General features: G+C 46.2%; 1 protein-coding gene across 1 annotated transcript in view; it reads left to right on the top strand.

The window, feature by feature from the left end:
• Positions 1–1,982: 1,982 nt before the first annotated feature.
• The window catches only part of PARD6A (par-6 family cell polarity regulator alpha), a 372,467-nt gene continuing 353,752 nt past the window's right edge, over positions 1,983–20,697 (top strand). The window contains exon 1 of the mRNA XM_069655159.1: positions 1,983–2,425. Coding sequence (XP_069511260.1) covers positions 2,351–2,425 — 75 coding nt within the window. The 5' untranslated portion in view covers positions 1,983–2,350. The remainder of the gene's footprint in view (positions 2,426–20,697) is intronic.

Consider the following 20,697-nt stretch of genomic DNA (forward strand, 5'->3'; position numbering starts at 1 on the left):
ACTTTTTAACTTTCACTTCTGCCACTTCTCGGCTGAATACCTTACAGAGACCTTTGATTGAGCACACATGCAGTGCCAGACCACTCTGTCATCGCTATCGTATCTTTCCTTTCAATGTTCAAGCATTCACCATCAGTTTAACTTTACTTGCGTCTTTCATCACATGCGTTTTAACAATGTTAGTTCCAGCACTCATTATACAATGTTGCTCCTTGCAACGTTGTCTTCAACAAAGACTGGTCTGGTATCAGTCTCCCCAACTCACCAGCTGTGTTGGTTTCTCTGTTGCAACTTTGTTCTTGGGGCCAAGGACAGTACAACGGCGGCTGTTGCTTCTCTCTGACTCGATTAGTTATGTAGGAGGAGCGTGGGTACCTCTGACACACAATGCAGGATTTTTCAGACGGGTTTCCTGGCCTTATGCTGTCCAATCCCAAAGTCCCATGAAAGTAACGGTTTCTTGCTGGAAAGGCCAAAGGAATTTTCCTCCTTGCAAACCCCTCGTAGTTCACAGTCTTTCATCCCTCGTTCAGCTGCCGTCTCAAAACTGCTGTTTCCTCGTGTGCTTTGCCTCACTCAGACTGTGCGTTTGTGCTCCGCTATTCATCTATGTGGGGAGGTTTAATGGAAGTAAGGTGTGTGCGATGGTCAGTAATTGCCTGACCTTGCCTGACCATTGTATTGGGACACATCGGGTGTTAGTCTATTTTCTCCCAGAGTGGGCTGTCAATGTAAAAGTGTTTGTGTAGGAAAGTGAGGGGGGGGGGGTTAGAGTGCCTACATATCCTACCTGGTAGGATGGGGTAAAGGTGTTACAGGGAAGGGGATACTGCGTCTCACCATCCGGTGTCCCACTCCCACTCCCCGAAGATCCCACACACAGGTGATCCTCCCGCATTGGTCCACCCCCAGGAACTGGATCCAAAGGCGATGACCATGTCCTGGTCACCTGGATGACAGATCCTGCGGGAATAGTGGGTGAGACATCTTCTGGTTTCTCACAATACAAAAGAACAGACATCTGGCCCGTCTTTCCCTACTTAACCTGTTTGGTCGTACATCTACCTCCGCCTTTCACCAAGTCTAATGAACACATCCTGCTTAAGCAGCCCAGGCTAGCTTACTTCGAATTAAGCCATCACCTTGTTGCATAGTGAAATAAATAATGCCTAGTATGACATGGCATGGACCAAACTCTTAAAATGTTGACATCAAGGTGCCAGGCCTTTTAAATCTGGCCACGCCATGCTCATTTTTACCTTCTGTTACCAACAATATTCACTTTATCTGCATATCCTTGACTATGCCACTCTTGGCTCAGGCTTGACAGTCACAGAATTAACATTCAGGAGTTTGACCTCGGGCACAAAGTATAGACGCCCAATAACAACAAAAACCACCAAACTTCCAGGGTTGCCAGACCATACCCTAGAGTTCCTCATGCATCTAACCTTAGATGGTGCACTCGCTTACAGTTCTTCAAATCTACCCTGGAAACTCAAGCCAATTATCACAACACTTTAGGACATTTCTGCCTCCTCCCTTTTTCAGAACCATAGTCTACCTAACAGGACTGACATGCTCCCGTGCTATTACAACCCCCCCCCCCCCATTACCGCACCCCCATCCCTGTTCCTAGCATGTACGTATCGCTTTCCTGTCCGCTTTGCTTCCCCTTGCCCATGTTCTTTCTTCCAGCAAGCTAATGTCTGGATACCTCTGCTGTGGCACAGTACCTCTATTGCAAGGCCCAGGCGCTCTACTACCACTATTGTGGTGATTTGGTACAGTAAAAAATCATATTGACATAGAATAACAATAGCCGCTTGGCCTGGCTACTCTGACAGTCGCTCTCTATTGGCTTACAGGCGGCCAGCCTGAGCCCGAGGCCGGCCCTAGGTCCTTCTCTGCAGCATGATATCCCGCTCCCCGCCAGCAGGTGGGGCTGGTGCACTTGTTACTGCTGACAGAGATAAATCACCCCTTGCCTTCGCAGGGATGTGATCCCCTGCCTGCGGAAAGATGGTCCTCCACGTCCCTACCCACAGAGATGGTCTCTCCCCATCCCTCTGCAGCAATGGTCGCATCTCCCCACCCTCTACAGTGAGATGGTCACTCCCAATCACAACACAGGCGGGCAGCCCGCCTGACGCCCCCCGGAATTCATCCAGTGCCCAGGTTTTGCAGGTGTCGTCATCGGCTGTCTCTCTCGTGACGTCCTGGTCTGGCCCCGCCTCCGGTGCTGCTCCGGTGACGTCAGCGCCGGTGAGCGCCCTGAGCCCCGGAAAGCAGGCAGCGGGCAGGGCAGCTGGAGGAGCAGCCCAGCCCAGGGAGCCGGGCACAGCCCGCCATGGCCAGAGCCGCTCGCAGCACCCCCAGTGCCAGCCGCGGGTCGGGTGAGGCCAGCATCGAGGTCAAGAGCAAGGTGAGAGCCCCAGAGACCCCCTCCGGCCGCACGCCCCCAGTCCAGTGCACAGGGAGCCTGGGGGAGGTGGTGGACAACAGCGGGACTTGAGGCAGAAACCACCAGAACCATGGACAGCAGCAGGGGGGACCGCTGCCCTTACCAGACTGGGCACAGTTGCAGCATAACCCCATCTATACAGACCCAGCTGGAGCATAGGGGGTGTGCAGACCCCAGATCATCCCCAGTCAGGGACGGCAGTTTAAGTAACCGCAGATCCGGCTAATGGGCACCGAAAGACCCTATGCTTGGAAGCCTGGGATAGCCAGCAGCCCCCAGTAGCCAGAGGCAGGGGAGATAGCATGGTTTCTGTGATGAAAGGGACGGGAAGTACAGCTCGGCTAGCCACCAATGCAGCGCCCGAACCACTCAGCCCCGTACCCAAACATGCAGCCACAAGCTGACAATCAACACCACCTGACCGAGAGGACCAAAAGTAACTGTATGCAGCCCACATCCATGCATGCATGCAGCGTACCCAAACACACGTCTTCTCATCCGAAGCAAACCTGTATGCAGTCAATTCAAACATCTATGCAGCCCCCACCTATCTGTAAAACCATCAAGACTCCCCCACACAGCTCTGCCCCACGTAGAAACCGCTACCCTTGCTAAAGCCCTCTAACCTTCCCGCAGCCCATCTAAACATTCAAGCTCTCTTTAAAGCAGCCATTCAGCCAAACATGCAACACCGAACCTCAGTACAACCCCATTCATCAACGAAGACCCCAAATGTCTATGCCTCCGAACCTCCACGAGATCTGCGTGAACTCTGGTAGGTCCTGGGTGGCTGGCAGTTGGGTCTAAGTGGATGGTGGATGTGTGAAAGGGGATCGTTTGTGGACTGGCGCGATAGTTGGATGCCTAGGTGATGATTTTTCAAAGGTACATAAGACATTATATTTACGTATATCGAAATGATCCAACACCACAAATAAAAATCCCCCATTAGAGATGAGATAACTATTGTGATCCTCCTCCACAAATGACTCTGGATCCAGGACACTACGGAACTACATCCATTTACCTATAGTGCAAGGCACAATCTCTTTCCTGGTTGCTCCCCGGGCAACTAAGGCTGTGGAACACTCAGGAGTCGGAATTCCATAGACTAGCAGATGAGATGATAGTATGATAGTCGCTTGTTTTGTTCCTCCCCTCCCTTTCTGCACCCCTGTCCCTCACCTTTTGTTTTCTCCAGCTCTACCAGAAATGTTGTCAGGCCTAGTACGGTAGTCGCCTGTCTGTTTCCATTTCCTTCCCACTCTCCCCCTCCCTTCCTTATCTATGTCTTAGCTCTTGCACTATCTGAAATGTCGTCAGGCCGAGTACGATAGTTCATTTCACATCCTTACTGTTCATGGCCTGTAAGAATGTAATTGTATTTTCCCTTGTTCCCTCCCTTGCCTTGAAGCGCTTTGAAACACATTGTGTATAGGTGCTATATAAATAAACTATCATATCATATCATATCATTACAGTGAGGGCAGGTAGCACCTCCCTGGGCAGGATGCCACACACCCCCCTCCTTCACATACACCTTCCATCTAATCTTAGTTGGACATAGACACTCCTTTTCTCGCAATAGTTCCCTTAGTTCCCACAGACGTCCCTTGGGTCAGGGTTCCTAAAACACAGGGATTTCCCTGTCCTTCCTGTGGTCTATCCACCACTACACCCAGTGATCGAAGTGAGCGGGAATGGTTGGGAGAAGTGTTCGACTACATTAATTTTTTTATCTGTTAACCATTCCTCTTATTTTAATGACGATATTCAACACTCTATGAAGAGGATTTATTCATTCATGTCCCTGTGGAAGTGCAAAGTTGTTACAGGAGCCTTAGTTAGTAGTCACTTAGATTATTACAATGCCCCGGCTGCAACACCTTGTGACATGTTGGACTATGCTTCCGCCTATCCTTTCCCCTACCCAGACCAATGTTCCACTACTTTGTTCGGTAAACTTCTACCACTGACTATTATACCTCTTTCTAATTACAATGTGTGACCATTGCTGGCCACCACTGAAGTACACCTTACTGCCCGCCCTTGCTGGATCTGAGAATGTGCAGAGCCCCCCTGGGCATTGTGAACAAGGGACTTTGATTCTCATCCAATAAACCACCCTTTTTTGCTTGGAGACCGCTGCCGTCTTCACATCACAACTAGATGTACTCACTTCCTGCTTGACTGCCCCTCTCCTACGCATAGCCTGTTGGTCTGTCTCCCTTTGACTCTGGCTGCAGAAGAGCAACAAGGGACAGAGTTTGGTGCCAACTCCCCTCGCATCACTTTGAAGGGGACCTCTCTGGTCACAGAGTTCTGCACAGTTTGGTAGTTGCAAGCATCTCTTCTACAGCCTTCTCCCAGCTGTTACCCCGCACAAGCACTGTTTGATGAGTCTTCTTCAATCTTATATTAAACCTCCCTGCCTGACCGTTCCTGTGTGGATTATACACTGAAGACTTGAGACGTGAGAACCTGCATTTCATGGCACAGGGAAGTTGGACAGGAGTCATGGGTGGAAGTCTTGTCTCCAATCCCTTTTTACTGCTGGCACATGTCTCATAATCCCTCACTAATGGTCCACCAGTTGGTCCATGCCTGGCCACCAATAGTACTCCTTCAGAAGTCTCTTGGTTGCCAAGATTCCCATTCAACTAACCTCTGTTTAATTCTAGAGGGAGGGTTGGGGGGAGGTGTAATCTTTTCACCTCTGTATATCACCCACTTCCACAGTCAGCTTATCTTGAATTTTATCATAAGATAAGATGGATTTTTCCATTTCAGGAGACCCATTATTTTGGGGTAGACTTGAGAAACATTTCACCAGGATGTTATTGTTACGGGGAAGTTATGTGACTCTGAAGGAATATTCATGGAGGAAGGAAACTAACCTCGTGAGTCTGGGGGAGTCTTTGTCATCAGCTAGTTTGGAGAGCAGACTGACAAAGGGGTTGTGATGGGTCTGGAGTTCGAAATTCCTAACCCATAGGAATTGACAGAGCTTCTCTACAGCCCATACAAAAGCTATGGTATCCTCCTCAAAAGTGAAGGACAATTATTTTCATTTAACCAATGACATACTACTTTATGTATGCTAATTCTATGGGTACATTTCCAATATATCACCGATAACCTCTTGCGTTTGTTATACACACACCCTCTGTTCTGTTGCCTTTGGCAGGTTCCACTCTTCTGAACATGTCTAAGTATTTGGGCCTCATCATGAGTTGGGCGGTAACCCCGGCGCTAATAGCGCTGGCGCTGTCTGCCCTGCCGCCAAATCCCCCGGCGCTATTAGTGCCGGATCACAGGTTTGGCGGTAATGGAAGTCCCCATTCCCCATTGGGCTCAATGGGGAATTTTCACGCTCATACCGCCGGTGGATTTCCTGCCGGCGGTATGAGTGTACATTTTCGGCAGATTTCCCCCCAGCTCAGAGCTGGGGAGAAAATGCACCGAAGCCCTGATTTGGTGGACCCTTAAATCTGGCGGTAATAGCACTACCGCCGGATTGAAGGGTTACCGCCAAACTCGTGATGAGGCCCTTTGTGTCCGTGATAAGGGTTGGCAGAATCTGAGCACTTCTAATAGTGCCAAATAGGGGAATTGGGAGTGATTTGCCCAAGACCATACCGTTTGACCATGTGGCGAAGCTGATATTTGAATCCAGACCTACTGGTCCCACAGTTGACAACATAGCAACTTGATCACTCCCTGATTGCTCTTGACCCTTCTATTCAAATTCTGGATTACACTTTGCTGCTGTACGATTCTCATGCAATAAGCCAGGTGAAGAATTGCTGTACGCAAAAGGTTTTGTGTTATGTGTGTTAGTGGCAGGCTGTGGAGGGTTGTGTAAACAGTGCAGGGGTTTTTTCCTTACATCCTGCGAAAGAGTGAATTGGCGCCATTTGAGGTAGTGGCTGCACGTGAGACATGTTTGTGCCCTTAAATTGGCTCATTAATACACTAGACATTTGGAAGGAAAAGCACGTGCCTGTATTTTGATGCTGCTCATTTGTTGACCATGCCACTGTTTAAAGCCTGTGGTTGACACTGATCGTCACATTCCTTGCCCAATGTATGCAACCTGAATGGAAATTGTTGTGTCGCCGTGGGTGGATATTTATCCATGTCAGTGCTAAGGCATTGGATCGGCTCCGTGCATTGATTGACAGCTCTGCTCACATCAGTGCGCAGGACACTTTCAGTGATTGGAAGAGAGGGGGACAGTGGGTGGGGGTTGTCCATTTGTAATTGATTAGAGTGTCACGAGCTGTCAGTCACTCGGTGGATCAGCATTCTCTGAAAAGGCTGAGATCAGAGTTTGCCTTGGCGCGAGTATTTTGAGTGGAGTGGCAGCCGGAGCTTGGAGCAGTGTAATACACGCTGGGATCACACTGGCAGGTGAAATGGCTGGTTACTAACTGGACGTGCTCACATTCAACTCTTTCATAAATTTCCAGCATGAGGATACTGAAAGACAGAAGCTGCATTGCCACCCTGCGGCATCTGATTCAAGCTGGCAGGGTCACATATGGGGTATATTGGCAGAGCGGGAGCTCACATGTTAAGGCATATTGAGGTAGTAGAAGAGATCCTGGGCAAACATTTCATCTGATTTTCATTGGTTGAAACAAGGTACCCTTGATGCACCACAGTTGTGTCTTACTCAACATAGTGGAGGGGGAACTTCCCACAATCGCGTTTTTTGTGTATCACAGGAACCCAGATGCACTCTTCCAATGGGAGGAACAGCACCCCTAAATAACCCCCCCCTCAGTGTGAAGACCTGACACCTGGTGGACCTGCCCAGAGTGGGATCAGACACGAGTCAGATCAGCCCAGAGCAGGGCTCTGATCCCTGGAAGATTCAATCATGGCTGCGGGACAAGCTCACGGAGGGCAATATTCTGACATGTTTACTGTGAGTTTGTCCCTTACTTATTTGGCGGGAGGAGTCTGAATGCCAGTTATACTCATCCAGATGAAGACAGAATTGTGGGCAGATTTACCCTCAGTTAGCACTTGACTTTCCGCAAACTCGCCCAGTGGATGGACTGGAGTTTGGACAGTCTAACCCACAGAGAGGCTCATGGTACTCTGGGTGGCATGTCCACAACGGGAATTGTACCCTGGAAGGAGCCTCACAAAACAAGGAGTTGGAATTCCAGAATGATTGTCCTGAACAGAGTTTCAGAACCTGGGTGGACCTACCTGTGGAGTTGGCCAGAAACTATAAAGGCGTGCTATTATACCTGGATACAGGAAAATCTAGGCCACGGTACCATCAAAACGTGGAGTTTTCATGTACACAAGGGTAGGCCTCAGAAACATAAAACGATCAAGTTGGCTCTAAATAAGAAGGTCTGGGGCATCCAGTCTGCCTGGCCTATGCACACAAACACTACTCCCCATTTGCCCATTTGCGAATACAGCGAAACACATGTGAAACAAGGTAGGCTTCTGACAGGGGGTATTGTGATGGAAATGCCATACTGCAGCTCACATTAACAGCAACGCGTACAGATTTCATCTCACTGCAGTGAACAAGATAGGCCCCTGGTCAATGACCGTAGATCCTGGTGGAAGATGACGAATACTGTGGTTTTGGTTAAAAAAACATCCATTTGTTATCCATGGCATACATTAGGAAACCCCAATAAATGAAATCCAAGTTGGTTTTTGCTCACTTTTCAGGGAGCTTTTTTCAAGCTAGGGAAATTCGGATCTCTGACATGCAGCCCCACCCAAATGTTTATTGGGGGGCCTAGAGAATGAAGTAAGTAGGAGGACTTTGCCATCTGTGTTTTCTTGGACATGTCTTCAACATGCCTTGGCTCATGATGAGTTGAGTAAATTCCAGACATACCCCCTGGCACGGCTAATACCTCTCTCAAGCTGTTTCTCCTTTTGGCACTGTTCCCCATAGAATACAATGGAGCCCAACTATACATTTGGTCCCATTGTACACATAGCATGTCCACCTTTTCCTTATCATGCTTTCCTGAGCCTCTTGTCTATTGTCCGCCCTCATCCTAATTAGGTACATTACGTTGCTCCTCCCTAGCACTTCTGCGTGTTCTAGCATACTCCTCTTTTACATCTATGACAGGCAAAGCGCTTTGACACCATAACCCATGGCAGTAGACGCTGTACAAATGCAAGATAATATAACTTGCTCCAAGCGCGAAATAGACCGCAAGTAGACTCGTCCAGAGTGGGGACTCCTTCACAGCGGATCTAGTCATGTCTCTGATCTGCTTCCAATGGTCTCCTTTTTTTCCTTCACTCTCCTGGCCAATGGCTTTGGTCCCCCGCTAATTTCAGGAGGCTCTTCCAGCCCTGCTTCTCGGTCATCTCTTTGGTTTAGATACTTCTCTACATCCAGAGGCCATGGAATCTGTTAATCTCCTTTGACCCCTTTCGTACAATCAACCACAGAACTAAAACCTCTTGTTTTTACCCCATGATCTCCTCCTACAGTGGTTCTCCTTCCAGGCTGGAAGCCCCTTTAAGATCATTTAGTTATTGTAATACCTTATAACTGATCCAGTGAGTGTGAAAGAGTTCTAAGAAAATACCTCTATGTGGCTAACTTTACCTTTAGGGTGTAAACATCTACCTTACCTTACAGCAGCGGTCTTCAAGTTATGCACTGCATATGCTCTGCATGGGTGATGAGTGGCGTGCACTATATGTGACTGCATGCTTTATCACGCGCTTTAAGATGCGGCTAGATTGCTCACACTCCCCCTTTTCTAAATAAATAGCTGCAAAGGATGTCTAACTTCAGGACTTCCTGTTTCACACTCAGTGTCCCAGACACGCATTTCGACATTTCGTGGTCTTTCTATTATCAGTGGCTTCAATCTTCCGATCAAACATCTGACTCTAGCATCTGTTTTTGGCGAGGCTCCCAGCCCTTCCTCTTACTCGCCGTTAGTCGGATTTTGTTTTCCTCACCTTCCCTTGCCCTCTTCTTCTTGCCAGGGATATATCCTTTATCAACCGCAGTGCCTGAGAGTAGGTGGGCCGTCCTTTTCATCTCATTCTGACATTCTGGCCGCCATTGCTGCGTAGTGCGCAAGACCATCAACAGGGGGTATTCTCTGCCATTGTCCGGACCTCCATCATTTAACACTTCCCTTCTACATTCAGTATGTCTATTAAGCCTTATCTCTAGCCTCCAATGTGTCCATATCTTTTGTTAATGGGGTCTTTGTAGATTATTCAGTATTGTAATTTTGTCAGGGGGATTTTTTTTAAACCGTATTTACTGATTAACTTTGAACCATTTTTATTTATGGCCTTCATATATAAATACATTTGATTTCTATGAGAATGCTGAACTTGAATTAAATAGTTAAGTGGTTTAATCAAATGTTGAGTCAGATTGTTAAAGAAATGATGCCTTTGATTAATCCCACAGAGAATCATCTTTCAATTTGTTTCAACTGTGGCAGCTCTGACAATTGGCACATGTTAGGAGATCAGCCTGCCAGTGAGGAACCTTGGGCCAATTATTCCTAATTTCAAACCATGGGTGGGCCATTTAACCTCCTCATAGTCTCAGTCATAACCTGCTATTTCAGACAAAGAAAGCACGAGATGTGGGATGCACATTGTGACGGGTCAGAAGGACACCAACGCTCGCAGAGGACATGATATACTCTGGCTTTCACTTTCCCTATGTCTATGGTGGTGCCTGCCTATATCAATAACTAAGGTGCTTGTTTGTCAGTCGTGAATGTCCAAAGAAACAAGTCTGCTGTCCAAAATTACCCTAACTGACCCTACCACTAAGAGAAAACGAACTAAGGTCGGGAGAATGACTCCTTTCTCCCGAGGGTACTGCAAGTACCAGTCTTTAATATACAATTCGCAAATTGTTTCTCGTGACTTCTTGTACTGGTATCTTTAATTTCACAAGTGGGATGTTGCAATTTCTTTCTTCACCTTGAATCCATGTTGTCTCTCTCTTAGTTATACTTTTGGTAATAGACCTGCTTGCGACCTTCGGAGGGAATCTAGTTTTCCTGGGTTACTCTGGTTTGTAGCTGTTGTATGTCTGTAGGCTCTGAGCCCTGCCTTTCCCTCTCTGTAATGCTATTTTGTTCTTGTGCAGGATAGCGCTTTGTTTTCCCCCTTTCCCTGGGTATTTTGTCCCATTGGGTCTCTCTTTTATTGCCCAGTTTCTCCTCAATGTTCTCTCTTGTTTCACAATATTCATCTCTATTAGTTTGCGAAATTATCTCCATTTGACATATTCCACTGTAAGGACTTAACTAACTTTGTTGTATAATGATTTTCTTTTAGTTTACAATCTTTGTCTCCACTCTAATGAGTTAACTTTGTTGTATAATGGGTTTCTTTTACTTTAAAATCTCTGTCTCCATTTGCTTTCAAAGTTAAATCTATTTCATATCTTCTACTGTGATGAGTTGCCTGTGTATTATAACAGTTTTCTCTTGATGCTCAATCTTTGGATCCATTTCATTTCAAAGCTACCTCTATTTCATGTCTTCCGCTATGACGAGTACGCTGTATGACATATTGATTCTCTGGAGTTTCCACGCACCTCCCGTTCACCCAGTTACCTTCTTTTGTGGTGGTAAACATTGCCAGGGGATTTCAGTCATGGGGTCTCTCCTCCTGCTGGGTATGGCAGACGCTGTCTCCTCTCCGGCGTTCGCGTCGTTGATGTCTCTCTCCTTCTCACAGCACCGCCGTACATGATTGCACTCATTGACACACAGTCCTTCTGGATCGTTTGCGGTCTCTGCAACATTCTTCGGACCGATGGTCCACCACAGATCTGTGTCTGTGGTCTCGCCACACCCCTGCTTGTTCTTGGGCTGCCGCCCTGTTGGTTTCTGGCGTTCTGGGATTGCTGTAACTTTGGCATCCCGGAAAGCAGCTGCAAACGAGTTTGAAAGTCACAGGTTCCTTGCTCTCCTCTGTCGTCCGGTGTAGTTCAGCTTGTGGCCTCCTACAGCCTGCAACTAGAATCCTCTCTCTCGCCTCCTGCTTCTCTCTGCTCCCCCTTTGGAATCATGTCCTTTAACATACTTGTCTCAGTAAAGTGGATGTCCTGCTTAAAGGGATACACTCTCTTCTCCCAGGATAATGATATCCCTTAGGGGTGTCTACATCCAAGTTTTGATAATTCATATTTTCTTGTGTTTTAGCACATCCCATGTAGACCACGGTATGACCAGCCTGAGAGAGATCCTTATGGGAATGGGGGTCCTTGTCCCGTAAGGGGGGAGTCTCTTCCAGTGAGGTCCCACTTGCCTCTATCCCCAGGGCGGGTATTGCAGTGTGGGCTCTCCTCCCTAGCCTCACAGGAAGGGGCTCCACCATGGGGAGAAGGGACGAATACCCTCGATTTGTCATAACATGCTCCACCACTTCTCCCTTACAAAACCGCAATCGCTTGGCCCAGCGCTAAAACTCTGGTATAGCGTGGTCATTTTTACTTGACCTCCCCAGCAACCACCACTTCCCTACCTTCACACTGTGGGGAAGGGGAGGGGCTCCACTTGTCTTTTCCTGGCCTCCATTGAATCCTGCCAGAATCTTTCACCAGGTTATTTATTGCCTGGAAGAGCACTGCTCGAAGATGTTTTGGTCCAGATTTTCTTTATGGTTTTTCCTGCAAAACAAATCAGTTACTAACTTGACCCAAATAATAACCTGCTCCCATGAACTATACCCATTATTAAATAAATAACTCCAGTAGTTGAAAGGTAAGCCAACTCAGCAGGACGAAACTCCACACGCTCCTAATGCACGAGTGACTTCCCTTAGCGTGCAGGCTTTCCAGAGGTCCATGTTTGTTATTAATTCCCTTTATTGTAATATTAGAAACTTCAGTAATACACAATGGCCCGCATTATAAATTAGGCGATAATTAGCACCACACTCATAAGTTGGTGGTAATTCCACCACAGGATTATGAGTGGTGGCAAGGACTCCATGGGGATTGTGGTGGAATTACCGCTGCAGTAATTCTGTACATTTTTGGCAGTAAAGTGGAGGATTCACCATCAGCTTCTGCTGGAGGTGTATCCTCCACCTTTTCTCCAAACTCTGAATTCAGTATTGCAGTAAAAAGGGTGGTAATCCCGCTACTGCCAAGATACGTGGCATCACTTTTTACCACATGTTCGAACCGGTAATGAGGCCACATGTGTTGACATCTAAATGATGAAAAGCAGACCCAGGCCTACCTGACACGTGCCTGACTTGACTATTCTGACACGCAATCTTACAGTTCCCCACTTCGACTTTACTAATTTGATCCACTTCGGAAGAATGAAAGACTGAGTTGTTCTTACCCAGATTCAACCCTGGGAACAGCAGGCTACGCATAGATCTCTGCAGTAGCTGCTTTCATCTATGATATCTTGCTGTAGACTTTATTGTGCCGCCCCACTTGGGTACCATGCATAGTAGATGTGCAGGACTCCTTATGCACTTGCTAATTCACAACTGGCCTCACACGATGCCTCCCATTGCTAACCCTTTTCTCCTTTCCTCAAGCCTTTGTGTATGTTTTCCCCCACAAATCAATCCAAAATGGACGAACTTCTGCCAAACTTCCCTAAAGGTGTATGGCTCTTATGGTAGATGCAGACTGGAAGACAAATCTGAGGGAATTCACAAATCTACCCAAATCTCACTAGGAGATTTGCTGATCACTTTTGAGAACGTTCGCTTAGGTTTACCCATAACTGTAAAATGTAACTTATTTAAGTCTGTCAGCACATGTCTTCAGCCGAAAACTCCCATCCGCAGTAACAGGTGCAGCACCCATCAGGACAAACAGGATCAAAGGTTAGCAGAAGCAGGTTGTGGTGTGGGAGCTAGGCAGGGGCATCTTAAGGGCTTTTGGGACCCATGGTACATACACATTCGTCCCTCTGCCCTCCCAAACCAAAGACATGAAGCGATTCGGACTCTCTGGTCCCATCCTCCTGCGCCTCTTCGCTATCACAATCGATAGGTTTATATGCTGCCCTGGCAGCAATTAAAATAAGCACTGGTACACCCTTCAAGGCCCCATAGCCCCCTTCATCCGTGCTGCTATCAGAATCATATACGAGTGACCTTTCAAGAGTAACATTAGCAGTCCATGACGAGGGTACTTGTAGCCAAAGTGCAGGACACTTTTTAACAATATCCGCCACGAACAAGGTATACCCGCTGTAATGTATATGCAGGTCACAGATCAATAGCTGTATGAGAAAGGTGCATATACCCCATCATAGAAGCAGAACTCAATAGAAGCCTCACAGAATGTCCAAGTGCTCGAGCATGGATGGATACAGGCGACAGATTGGCAGCAGCGAGGAAGGTGCACGTAGCACATAGAGTGCATATGGATTAAAAGCTACCAGGACGGTGCATGTGTCCAGACATATCCTGGGATGACGGGTCAGGGTTTTAAAGTGGTGTTGCCAGTTATGAGCAAAGGTACGCATGACTGTGTGGTGTGCTATATTCGGTATCACTTCAAAATCCCAGAAATAAAATTCCAAATATATGGTTACTGCACATTTGGCAGTACCGAAAATGTAGAATGCCTGTTTTCGCAACAGAGGGAATCTGGAGCTGTAGGGGTGTCCGCCGCTTCCCTTTTGACAGCAAATATGGCACATAGAAGTTTGGGGGGTGCAGGGGTTTCCCCCGCTTCCATTGCAAGGATTAAGGAGGATGACCGAAAAATTGAAAAAAAGGATCCTGCAACAGAAGTTCTGACCCACTTTAGGATGTGAAACTCATATTGCATGGAGCTGGGCGAGTCGAGGCTCTGCAGTGATGGTAAGTGAGCCGCCAAAAGGTATTTAAGGGTCCACCGGTTGCTGGTATGAGGAATGCGGTAAAGTGTGATTAATGTGTGCCTCCGTTTTCATATTCGGGATTTTCTTTTACGACATTTCTGGATGCTCAGTGATCACATAGATCCCTATATTAAATGGCCACTATTGCTGTTTTTGGAAGAGCTCTACAGCCAATTAAACCATAAGTTCTGCTTTTTTTTTAAAGCGCATACACTGGGAGCTAAATCACTCTTATGGGCCGGCAATTTTGAAGTACTATGCAACTGGCATTTCTGACAGGTTAGGCACTATGTGAGAAAATGCGTTGGCCGGTATCACGCATTTTGGTTAAGAGGTAAATCTCAGATTTAAGCCCAGTCTGTAATTTCTGCACTTGTCCACATAGTGTCCCAGTTTTTGCCATACAGCAAGGCCCAACTATTTGTGAATGTTTGTATCCCATGAGCTAAAATAATACCCTTGTTTTAAGAACTGAGCTGGAAAGAAACCAAACCACATAATAATCCCTCATGACAATATAAGCATGTTATGCTCAAGTAGACTGATTCTAGCTTCATTATCTCCACCATTAAAGAAAGTATACAAGTACTACAATACTAGTTGATGTGTGCCTTAATAAATCTCATCTGGGTGTCCCTACTGTATTCTAAAGCTTTAAACACACCTAGCACACAGACTTGCAAATTGTTATTCATGATGTGCAGGAGAACATTTGAAATTGTACAAAAAAGCAAACTTCTTCTGTGTAGAACCCCTTCCACTGACATTGCCTGCATGAAAAGAAAGTGCAGCCAATCGGCTAAACCATGCCACCAGAAGGCCATGCCACGTGAAATCTTTTTACAGAAGTCAGTACGGTGGAACCAAACTCAAGACTTCCACCATTGTAAGGATATGTGTGTTTTTATGACTAGCTCTAAATAGTTCTTTGTAGCTCAGGGGACTTTATGGTCACCCAATTATATATAGATGCAAGTGCACCAACTTCAGAGAGGGCAACAATATGTCTGCATTGCCTGGGTGAGGTGCACTGATCTGGCATATTAACACAGATCTGTACACAGAGTGCTTAAGAAACGGAGCTATCTCCTGAAGCATTATACCTCTCACGTGTATGAACGTGCTTCTAGAGTTTGGTTATTGTACATGATGAGTATATTCCCCACAGAAAAGTGAAAGCGCCGCCCGACTTGTGAATACAATGAACACTGAAAACGTTACAGGAAGGATTGATCGGAACGCACTTATCAGCAGCAGCCAGGCAGCAGGCTCAGACTGAAGGGCCTCAGCAGCCCTCTGTGCGATATCAGGATGTGTTCTTTATGTTTTGTAAAAAAAGAAATTGGCGTGGCCTTAAGACATTAGGCAGCCAGGTGGGGTATCATCCAGGGTGGGGGCCAGTCGCACGTGCCCCTTTTGCTGTACCACAAAGACGCTTTCTGCCCCTCCCCTTAATTCATTGAGAGACGTCCCTTACCTTTCACTGCAGCACGCACCCTACACAAAAGCCTTATACTCACTTCCGTCTTATCAGCCACTGACCCGAAAGTAGCGACCTTCATTTCGCTATAAAACACTCGTAAAATGCGTATTTTGCCCAAGCACTGCAAAGTAAATTGGAGGTTTTCTGTGAGAAATTACCCTCTTCACAGTTTGGAAATGTTGAGTTCTGGGAATGTATTCCACAGCAACTCTGCGATTTCGTGCGTAGCAAGCCCTGAGTCTCCGGTGAAACGCAGCGGGCTCCGGGCCTGTCCTGCGGGGTTCTACGTTATTTCGCCGAACGAAATTTCATCGTGGGACTTTTCATCGCCGACCCTTTCATCACCAACATTTTTATTTTTTAGATTTTTTTATTTATGGGGGGGCTGCGCCACCCCAAACCCCCCCTTACTTAAATAATCATACTCCAACCCGCACAAACACCCCCCCTAAAAAAATGTTTTTAAAAATTAAATGTTGCCGATGAAAGGGTCGCGATGAAAAGTCCCACGATGAAAAATACTTTGACGAAATGCGTGTATACCGTCCCGCGGGCAGGCCACACACAGGAAGTGCCGTCGCGGCGGGATATATCGCACCTGAAACTGGCTGATTGATGAACATTGGACTTTTAAAGCCACGTTACTCTCTGACTTTGATACCAAAGATTGTCTGGAAACAATGCGGCTTGGCCTGAGAACCACAGGGAGATTAAAGGAGTCATAGAGCCTCTCGATGAAGGCAGAAGCAGAATTGCGCGCTCTCTGTTCTGCGAGACCTGGGACAGATTATACAAATGACTGCTGCGCCACAGATTTTTGCACTGGTTCAGAAACGTTTTGCAAAAGACATTGGCACAGACCGACTGTTGTGCAAATGTCTAATTTCAAATCGCTCAGTATGGCAACAAAATTGACAGGTTTTCTAAACAATGTACATAGTCCAGCCCCATGAATGATCATGTGCTTTATTACCCTGGGGCCGGATTACATAACTGCACTAGGAGGGTGCAAACTGCATTTAATTGTTATTCTGTTCTTTTGGTGCTATAGGTCACAACACAGTATTGCATATGGTCGTGGTGAATTGCACATGTTATATGTGGTATATACGGTATATTCCGCCCGCCTGCACCATTCTCGTACCGGGTAAATGACGTATAAGCTAAGGGGGGAGAGGTCTCCACCCCTCCTGTACCTATTTGCATCTCCTCTTGTCACGGAAATGCAGCTATTCATTTTTTGCAAGTAGCGAGTATCGAGCCCTGACAAAATGTGCTCATCCAAGAATGTAAGACCAAGCCCTGCTCCAACCTTAGTGCCCCATCCATCCCTGCTGACCGACTCATGCCCTCTCCACCCCTTCCCTGCCAGGCCGCAGTGCCCTGAACCCATGCCCCCTATTGCCTTTGAACGCATCTGGTCAACAGACCCTACCCCTGCACCACCTCCAATTCACCTACCATATACCTAATATAGAGTGGTCATGAAAATATAGGTCAAAATGCACCTATTTCAACCAACAGCCCCCTTTCATGCAGTTTTCTGCTTACAGCCATTAGTTCTTGCATGGAAAGTTTGTTAGCTTAGTCAGATAGCTGTACTTCATCTCTGTGGAACTTTGCCCGAACTTCACCCCGCTGAGAGGAGCCCAGCTGACCCATGTGTGGTCCGCCGGATCTCCAAGACACCAGCCAATCCTGTGAAGCCAGTTCCTATATCTATATACTGTATACATGTCTTCCTTCAATCCTGATGGTATACTAGGCACCTATAGGGAAACATCAGTAGTGAGGTTACGAGAACTTATAATGTACTGTTCTTGTAATGTTAGGCAGAGCGCTCTCAGGCAGCAGAGTCCTTTGCTCCATTTATTTGCTTATATAAAATGTGGTTCCCTTGCATTTACTCTCCTGGTCTCATTCCCTAGTGGGATGCATATTTAAATAATAATAATAATAATAATAATAATAATAATAATAATAATAATAATAATATAATATATAATAATTTATTCTGTCTATTTGGACACGTGCATGCTAAGACAACTGCAGACCCCGCAGTTGCTTTCATGCTGATATCCACCTGACCCTCCCGTGCCCTGATCAGTGAAGGACCCACAAGAGCTGGCCCGAAAGCGGGAAATGGGAAAACACAGAGTTACACTGTATGGCATCCTACAACAGGCACTTCTTGCAAAAAAAAGTTGACAAAGAGGATACATTTGAAAAGACAATTTGGACGCTATGGCCACCTATGTTGAGCTTTACAGACACCAAGCAACCAGAGACATGCAGGTTATTGTTCGAGATATAAATTAATGATTCATAAACCGGCTTAAATGTGCATAATTAAATACTTCTTAATACTGTTAATAGCTTTGAAAATTGAGTTTACTAGCATTCCATTGTTCATGTACAATGTACAAACATTGTGGAACGTACACCCCGCTGCTAATCATTTATACCAGGAAGTCAACTGTTCAACGAGGTCCGCTTTTGGTGGACAGGGCTCGTTTGCAATGTTTTGTGGCAATGTATGTGTCCTAGAAACAATATCGGGATCGACTCCATGAGTATGTATGGCCAACACAGTCAAAGTGAGATCTTTCACAAAATCGAATTCCATTTCCTGGTATATTGGCTTGGCAACCCATTTTTTGCTTCGTTTTGCAAAGGCCATTGTGTAACGAAGCATTCCAAAGTTTCCTGCAGTTCTCGATTGTTCTCTGTCTAGATTCTCGATATGCGCTAATACGGCTAGTAACGTTCTAGATTGGGTATCAGGTAATAAAATCGCGGCAAAAATGGCACTGGTAAAGAAAATCGCGACAAAAATGCTGTGGTTTGACCCGGTAAAAGTGTACCCCATTATACCATTTAAGGGGAGCAGGGGTTGTGGGGGTGTCCCCCGCATCCTTTACATGATTGTGGCAGTAAAACCACAGCATTTTTGCTGCAATATTTTGTATACACGGCCATTTTTGCCACGATTTTAAGACATGGAACGCTAGATTGCATACCGTCTATGCCAAAATGCAACCTTTTGGGTCTGTACTTTAGGCACATATTGTGGAACACCTCCAAATCTTTAGTGTGACAGAATTTTGTGAGTCACTTCAGGTCTCTTGAAAGAGTTTCATCAAACACGATCTTCCCAAGATCTTTGTGTGGAGGTGAAGAACCAACCACTTCTTCTTGCGTTCCTGCTCCTCCGATAAAGGTCCATGAGCACATTCGTGAAAATGTTGGTTTTCTGTCCATGAGTGAACGTTGGAACAGTGGTGCATCAATGAGCGCCATTTTTCAAGTAGAATTTGCACAGACCCACCACAAGTTTTGGAGCTCCACCGAAGATGGTTGCTGAGAGATTGAGACCACTGTAAAATATTTTCTGAACCCTTTTATTTACCAGCAGCTGTGATTTTTTTATTTTACTGATTTGGCAACGTGCCATGCATCTAATTGATGGCGAATGTTTGGAAACTGCTCTTGCATGGCCTTAGCTGTTGAAACATGTCTGTCAGTGGCTATGAGGTCTATTTGCATTCCCCTCGTTTGAAGATGTTCGAGGTATTTTATGAAACCATGCTTCTCCATGGTAACTGAAGATTTACATTGGGACACCTGCACGACCTCCAAATGCACAATTTATTTAGTTTCCATGTCCTGAAAGTGGTATGTGCAGTACTTGGCTGAAATTCCAGGGCTGTCACACTGTCCGTCGCCAGCTATCCTGAACCGTTTGCCAGAGAATCTGCTTTCAATTGACATTTGTTCAATTTTCCAGTCTTGATTAATAGCAGGGAATTAGAACGCTCTTTGATATTTGTAGTACTGCGTTTTAGCAAGGAACTGAAGTCCCACAAATTGACAGAAACTGGACAATTTACTAAAAGTCGAGCCACTGAAAAGTAAAGCTGCTGAACACAGTAGAATTCCAGCGGCCACTTTGCCCAGCATCGGTTGAGTTGACCATGAAAATGTATGATGGAGGTGGACACAGGTGGCTTGGACTTTCAGGTTAGTGCCTTGTAATACACGAGTCACATTCACCAATGGCTCCCCGTATATTTTCCCACTCACTGGATGGACACATTTCAGCATCAGTATAATCTCTACCAGGCAGCTGTCGAATACAATGTATTTCATGTATAATGTGAGAAAAACTGTGCCACAATAGCAAGAGCTACCATCATGTCACGTTTGGACTATGGTAATGCCCTCCTAGTAGGAGCTAGTAAGCCAAGTATCCAAAAATTCCAGCTGGTCCAAAACAATGCGATCAGAATGGTCAAAAAGAAAGCAAGAAGTGAACACATCAGTGAAGCTAGGCGGGACCTCCATTGGCTGAGAATAGAGGAACGCATACAATTTAAGTCTATGTGCCTTACTCACAAGTGTTTATATGGCAAGGCACCAGCCTATTTGAAGACCAAACTCACATTTTACCATCCTTCCAGGGCATTAAGATCAGAAGCTAATGGGCTCATAACGCCTCTGAAACACAAGAAGGAACTTGGTATGGGCAGAGCCTTCCCTAACCGAGCGGCCTCTAACTGGAATAAATTGCCGAAGTACCTTAGATTGGAGTCCAATCATTTGGTCTTCCGCAAAAAACTAAAAACAGAGCTTTTCAAGTAACACATGTTTAGGACCCAATGAATCAGCCAACCTGTAGTTTTATGTATTTGTCCTGTTGCTTCTTCAGGCTCCACCTTGAGCTATGTACATGTCTACATGTAAGCGCCCCGATGCCTGCGGGCGGTCGGCGCTATATAAATAAATAAATTAAATAAATAAATCAATTTCTGCTCCTTTATTAGCCAATCGTCCTGCATGATTGTGGATTGTGACTCAACTGTGGTGGACAAATCGGCCAAACTAGACAAACTGTA

The sequence above is a fragment of the Ambystoma mexicanum genome, chromosome 1p, assembly GCF_040938575.1.
Source record: "Ambystoma mexicanum isolate Mex_15411 chromosome 1p, UKY_AmexF1_1, whole genome shotgun sequence".
NCBI lineage: Eukaryota > Metazoa > Chordata > Amphibia > Caudata > Ambystomatidae > Ambystoma > Ambystoma mexicanum.